The sequence below is a fragment of the Sinocyclocheilus grahami genome, unplaced genomic scaffold (assembly GCF_001515645.1).
Source record: "Sinocyclocheilus grahami isolate Dianchi unplaced genomic scaffold, SAMN03320097.WGS_v1.1 scaffold1843.1, whole genome shotgun sequence".
Taxonomy (NCBI): Eukaryota; Metazoa; Chordata; class Actinopteri; order Cypriniformes; family Cyprinidae; genus Sinocyclocheilus; species Sinocyclocheilus grahami.
This window is the reverse complement of record NW_015507022.1, coordinates 6566-13030: the sequence shown is the minus strand read 5'-3', so window position 1 is coordinate 13030 and position 6465 is coordinate 6566. Positions and strand designations below refer to the sequence as shown.

Genomic DNA, 6465 nt, shown 5'->3' with positions numbered 1-6465 from the left:
GAGTGAGCAAAAGGGCTAGCAAAATCACTCTGGACCCCTCACATCCAGCACACACCCTCTTTGAACTGTTGCCATCTGGTCAGCGCTACAGAGCACTGTATGTGATGCAATAACGACAGTAACGGAAATAATAGAAATAGGCAAACAGCAGAATTGATAGATACGAATTCCAAGCTCTTTTTTTAAGGAACAAGTTGTGATAATCACTTGAAGAAATTTTATATAATTCAGGGTATCCGGACACAGCCACTATGAGCGCCTCCTCCGCCATGTTGCCATCAAATAAAACAGATGTCATGCCAACTTGCTACTGTAAACAGAATCTCACAACACTTGACCCACCTCCGAGTTCTTCTGATTGGTCCACTGCTTTGGAACTGACATTGATGAGCGGCGCTGCGTGTAAACATTGAAATTCTTTTAACTTGACACGGCGTCTTAAAGCAGTGCATTAATATGGAACGGCGATTAAACTGACTTGGAACTACCTGTGCATTAAATGGTTTTACTGCATATCTGCCAACCAATCAGAATCCAGCATTCAGACAGACCATGGAATAAATATTTAGTAAATTATGCTGTACACGCTATTACATTTTATTCCTGTGTTGTTAGTTTGCATGACCCACTCTCTCTCTCTCTCTTGTAGAAAAGATTTGGGACTTCCTGATAAAATGAATAAAGTAAACTGACATGTATGACATCAAATTAATTTATTAAAAGAAAATGTCCACCATTCCAAATATATTCTTGCACACATTTTACAAATTAAAGAAACACATTTAGTTTACAAACAAGCGAAATCACTTAAACATTGTAGCTTGCTCACATCTTTCAGCACAAGAAGCCAACGTTTTCTTTCTAGAAAGCTGTACAGTCAAAAGACACTCAAAGAAATATTTCAGCTTTTTTTCCAACAGTGACCTCAGTACCTTAATTATTTTTTGCAGTTTTTCTGTGACATGACCAGTTTTAAAACAAAATCTTTAGATATAAAAGCAAAAATCTAATTGTGATTTCTGACACCAGATATGTATGAAATGGCACCAGTGCGAAGGTCAAAGTGCAGACTGTAGCATCACTGAGAGACTCTTCATGCTTCTGGAAGCTGACAGAAGAAACCTAAAATCACACAAAGGGATTGTCACTGAGAAATAAGGGGAGTCCATGACATTCACTGACAAACATTCATGCACTTACACTTATGACGTGTCATAATATCACTTTTAACTCATATTGAGAAATTGAGTTATTGGATCTCACCAAACTTACCTGTTTGCTGGGTTGTTTACAATTGTGTGTGTGTTTGTGTGTGTGTGTGTGTGTGTGTGTGTGTGTGTGTATATATATGTTGACCTCTTCTGACACCAAAAGGCAAACAACCCAGTCAAATGGTGTCAATAAATTAAAACAAACTGTCTTCATTTATTCAGCTCTTCTGTGAAACACAAAATGTTAAAAAATAAAAATAAAAAAAAAAGACAGAACGCAACTACAGGCTGACGATCTCCAAAAATGATAATCAATAAATAAAAACGTGATGTTTGGCTTCAACAGTGTCAAACCTGTCTGAATGAGTGCAAGAACAGAAGAGCTTCAGCATAATGAGAAAAAGAGTTGGTGGATCTCACCAGGCTTTTCTGTTTCCTGGACTGTCATTTCTTAAAAAAAATTAAAAATTAAAAATTAAAAATCATTCTTTCACATTTTGCACATGCTGTACATCCAATGATCACATTTTTCTAAATATCACTTTCAACTCAAACTGAGAAGCAGACTTACCAGGCTTTTCTTTTTCTGGTGATGTTTCTCTTTTGGTGTCAGATGTCGTCATTTCTGAAAATACACAATCATAGAGCACTGATTGTTCAATAAATTAGAGGAACCAATTCCGAAATTGTAAACACAAAATGTGATTGTTTGAAGATATTTTCTGAAGCAGACAGTAACTGTCAAGCTCCAAAAAGGACAAAAAACACTATAAAAAGTGCTGTAAAATATCCCATGTGACTCATTTGAAGTCTTCCTAAGCTGTATGATACTGTGTGAGGAGTGAACACATATCTATGATTATTTAAAGAAAAGAACTTGTGTATATTCATGCTTGGTGTATTCTTGGATATCATTGGTTACAGAAACGGTGATGGTTTGGCTTCAGCAGTGTCAAACCTGTCTGAATATGCTTTAGAATGAGCAATGAGCAAAAGAGCTAAAAGATTTACATTTAGATCAATTATGTGTTTTCATTGTATGGAAAGCAGCTGTCAAAGTTTAAAAAAACATTGTTTATGCTCCACAAAACAAGCAACACCAGGTCCAACTGATCTGGAATGACCGGAAGGTGAAAGTCGTTTCTTTGTAAACTGACTGCAATAAAATATATCTGTAATAAAAATGCTTTTTTTCTGTACCTTACAGAACTAAAACACAAACAATCAGCCAGTTGTAATTTCTGTTTTACTTAAACACATAAACAGTGGTCTGTGGTGTAAAGCTGGTGTGAAAATAACTGTTCACACTTAGCCTGACGCTGCAGACTTTACACAGCATGCTGCTTTAAAGGGACAGTACACTACAAACATACAATTCTGTCATAATTTGCTCAGCCTCATGACTTTATATGACTTTTGTTTGAATTCATTTCTTCAGTGGAGCACAAAAGAAGATATTTTGAAGAGCGTTGGTAAACATATTACTTTGAACCCCACTGACTTCCGTAGCATGGACAAAACACATTTCTCAAAATACCTTCTTTTGTGTTTATCTGAAGAAAGAAAGAATTTCTAGAAACAGTAGTGCAGTGTATAATCAATCAATTAATCTATTTTCATTTTATTTTTGAGAAGATTGCTATGTATTCTACTGTTCAGTATTGGCAAGTTACCAAGTAATTCATTACAAATGTTTAGGTTAAAAGAGTGTTTTACCTCCGGTCACGTGTAGCTGAACTTCAGTGAATATTAAGGACCCAGAACTCTCCTCTGCACACCAGTATTTCCCAGAATCCTCTGCTCTCAGATTGCTGATCTTCACAGTAAAGACTCCAGCAGAGGTTTCTTCAGTCAGAGAGAATCTGCCGTTTGTTCTGTTATTTGATGAAACATGAACTCCGTCTCTGACGCAGATATTCAGCTGATCTCGTCTGCAGAACAACCTCTGTGCTTGATTCCTGATGTGTTTACAGCTGATGGACGCTGATCCTCCGACAGACGCTTCATGAGTGACCGCTGAAGAGCACAACATTAAATATGATGAGTTTGATTACAGAAGGAGCAGAAACATTGAGATTATTCCCAAATAAACATCCTCACCGTCCTTCGTGATGATCATGAGCTCAATGGGAAGGTTAAACGCATCTTTCACTGCACACCAGTATTTCCCAGCATCCTCTGCTCTCAGATCAGTCATGGTCACAGTGAAGAGATTGAGTGCAGTGTCGTCCTTTACTGAAATCTTTGGGTTTTTAACATAATCTTCATCTGACCGAATGATATTTTGAGCATCTGGAGTGAAACACTTTCCTTTGCACAGATGCTTTATTTCTTTTGTGTGGTTTTCATCATAAGGGCATTTGATCTCGACTGAATCTCCTTCACGTCTGATCACTGGAGACAATAATAGTCAAAGAGAATAGAGAAGTATTTATACACTGTGAAATACATGCATATAATATTGAACTGCATGGTTTGTGGTTTCTGTACACACTGGTTAAAGTCAGTTGGTGGTTATTGGTGAGAGAAACAGAAGTCAGATATGTGTCTCTGGTTTCTGCTCCACACCAGTAAACTCCAGCATCTCTCAGGCTCACATTACTGATGCTCGCTGTAAAAACTCCTGCTGTACTGTCAGAAAACTCAAAGCGCTGCTTCTCTGATGAGCTGATGCTCTGACAGATCTTCTCATTGTTCTCTTTGCAGATGTGTTTGATGGTCTCGTGTTTCTCAGGGTAACTGCAGCTGAGTTTCACACGTTCACCAATAACAGCAGCTGATTCGTTTGATGCATGAAAATGATCAGCTACAAACAAAAACAATTAAAAAAATCAGAAATTCAAATCATGTTAACTTCTAGAAATTGTCCAGAAACAGGCTCCTCACAGAAACTCTTTACCTTGATTGATCTTCAGTGTGATCTCAGTGAACAGATGATCGTCAGCGGTATTCACTCCACATCTGTACGTTCCTTCATCAGCTGCTGTTAAATCTCTGATAAAAACCTTCAAAACTCCTTCACTGGTATCATCATACATGAGCACTTTATCATGACGGACCCATCGATTCTGTTCATCAACAGGGATCTTCTCTGATGAATCTTTCTGGATGAATTTTTTGTTTTCTATAAATTCTTGTGGAAATTTACACGTTATGAAAACTGCTTTACTGATGTAGGCCTCAACCTGGACAGAAGATATTTGACCTGCAAGACAAGATGTGATTTATTACATTATTAACAGTCAGGAGAGATTTACATTTCTTATTTAGAGCTGCAAGGATTTTATCATTAAATAGAAACTAAACTCACTAGAAACATTCAGCTCAATCTCCTTAATGAAGGTTATGTGAGTAATTGATGTTTTTGAAGGTCGATCATCTGATCCGTCTCTCTCCACTCCACATAAATAAACTCCACGCTCCTCTGCAGAAATGTTTCTGATGGTCACAGTAAAGTGATCTTTCTCTCTGTCAGTCAGGTTGAACTTCTCTTCAGATGATTGAGATGATTGAGAGCTGTTCAGCACAAGCACAGGATCTCCCTTCACTCTGTAGAAGACTGTGGTGTGTTTTTTAAACTTATGCTCATATTCACAACTGAAAGTGATCGTTTGACCAATATATGCAGTCTGGATAACAGACGTCCCACAAGAAGAAGACTCTGAAAATGATTTCAATAAAACCATTGTGACATGCACGGAAATCTTACAATGCTAATAATTAATATTATTATAGATGCACTACAGAGAACTTTTTCGCCATCTCTGTTTGACAGATACAGTGTCATGTTTCTTGCAGAGTTATTTACATTAACGTGTGTTGTGCATGTGTTTAGGTCTATGTACTGTATGGTCACCTGTGATCAAAACACGAGAGAGATCTGTCATCCTACATCAAGACAGTGAGAGAAAAACAAGGCAAATATCCAGAAAAAAAAAAAGTCAAATGAACAAGTAAATTTTCGTAGACCGTCTTCTTTCTGTGACCTCACAAATATGACTGATGTTAAACTGACATTTCAGTCAGCTCAAATTATAAATCATTATTATACTGTTGTGAATTATTATGAGGCAGTCAGGCAGTCATAACACTGAGTTATGAATTTGAACAATAGCTGATTTTTCTGTAGTGCATCTTTAAATATTATAAGTATAATAGTATAATAAAGTAGTAAGTTATAAAGTATCATACGCACTTTTGTTCACCACTAAATCAACATCATGACTCCATTTCAGCTTGTTTCCACATGTGTATTCCCCATCATCCTCTCTGCTGAGGTTCCTGATAAACACTGTGAGGAATCTGCTGTTTTCATCGTCATACAGAGCGAATCTCCCATTATTAACCCAGCGGTGCTGAGTCTCAGTACTGATTCCTTTCGTACAGTCTCTGTTTCTGCAGAAATACTTTCCTTTATGCTGATCATTAGACTCTCTCTGGTTCGGGGGTTTTGCGTTATGTTGCTCATCAGACTTATACACGCACTTGAACATTACACTCCCTCCAGTGCAGCCAATCACTCTGAAACAAAGTACCTGACCTGCCAAACACAAGTTCATTTGCTCTATATTATTATAATGATCAGTTAAAGCTCAGGTTTGAGTAACCAGTAAAGAACTGACCTGACATCAGGCAGAGAGTGAAGAAGAATGTGATTGTGATGGCGGCCCTCATTCCTGATTTACTTTAATCTCACAGATATTCAGAGAAACAGTAGTTCAGATCGCAGTCATATATAAACATACACTCATATCCTCCTCTCACATTTCTGCTTCCTCTTTCTCTGAACGCCTCCACCCATCAACAGGGCGTCAACTGTGAGAATATGTGTGAAAGACTCACACAGGCCACTGTCCTGCAGAGTTTACCTTCATCCCTAATCAAATACAGCTGATAAATCTAACCTTCAGGATGGCTTGAAAATTGCGGGCAGCTGTGTTTGATGGATTAGGGGTGCCACCATATACCGGTATTGACGATAACCACAATATTAAAAATGAACAATACACTTATGATAACACGACACGCAAATAGCCTACTCCAGCGCCAGTACCTGCTTGACCTCCCAGGGCGCAGTATTATCTCCAAGAACCATGCTCAATATTATACAGACAGTAGTTGCCATTATGTTACTAGTCATGGAATGGGAAACGTTACATTAACCTGTTAACAGCGGTTTCCTGTGTTCATATATTTAAATAAAATTTGCATAAAATTCAAGGCATTAATGTTTGTCTACAAAACCACACTGGCT

General features: G+C 37.7%; 1 protein-coding gene across 1 annotated transcript; it reads right to left on the bottom strand.

Annotated features, from left to right (window-relative positions):
• Nucleotides 1–1093: 1093 nt before the first annotated feature.
• LOC107572977 (polymeric immunoglobulin receptor) lies at nucleotides 1094–5885 on the bottom strand. Its single transcript, XM_016259416.1, has 8 exons — nucleotides 5834–5885; nucleotides 4522–4770; nucleotides 4111–4416; nucleotides 3706–4017; nucleotides 3312–3605; nucleotides 2928–3227; nucleotides 1783–1836; nucleotides 1094–1122 (listed from the first exon to the last, which is right to left on the bottom strand). The coding sequence occupies exons 1-8, from the start codon at nucleotides 5883–5885 to the stop codon at nucleotides 1094–1096; spliced, it is 1596 nt and encodes a 531-aa protein (XP_016114902.1).
• Nucleotides 5886–6465: the final 580 nt, after the last annotated feature.

What these genes read in the sequence shown, in the direction of transcription:
- LOC107572977 (XM_016259416.1), bottom strand. Translation starts at nt 5,885, where the DNA reads ATGAGGGCCGCCATCACAATCACATTCTTCTTCACTCTCTGCCTGATG. An exon ending in CCACCAACTGACTTTAACCA is followed by an intron (nt 3,606 to 3,705) that starts GTGTGTACAGAA and finishes TATTGTCTCCAG; the next exon opens with TGATCAGACGTGAAGGAGAT. An exon ending in ACCAGAAAAAGAAAAGCCTG is followed by an intron (nt 1,123 to 1,782) that starts GTAAGTCTGCTT and finishes GTGTGATTTTAG; the next exon opens with GTTTCTTCTGTCAGCTTCCA.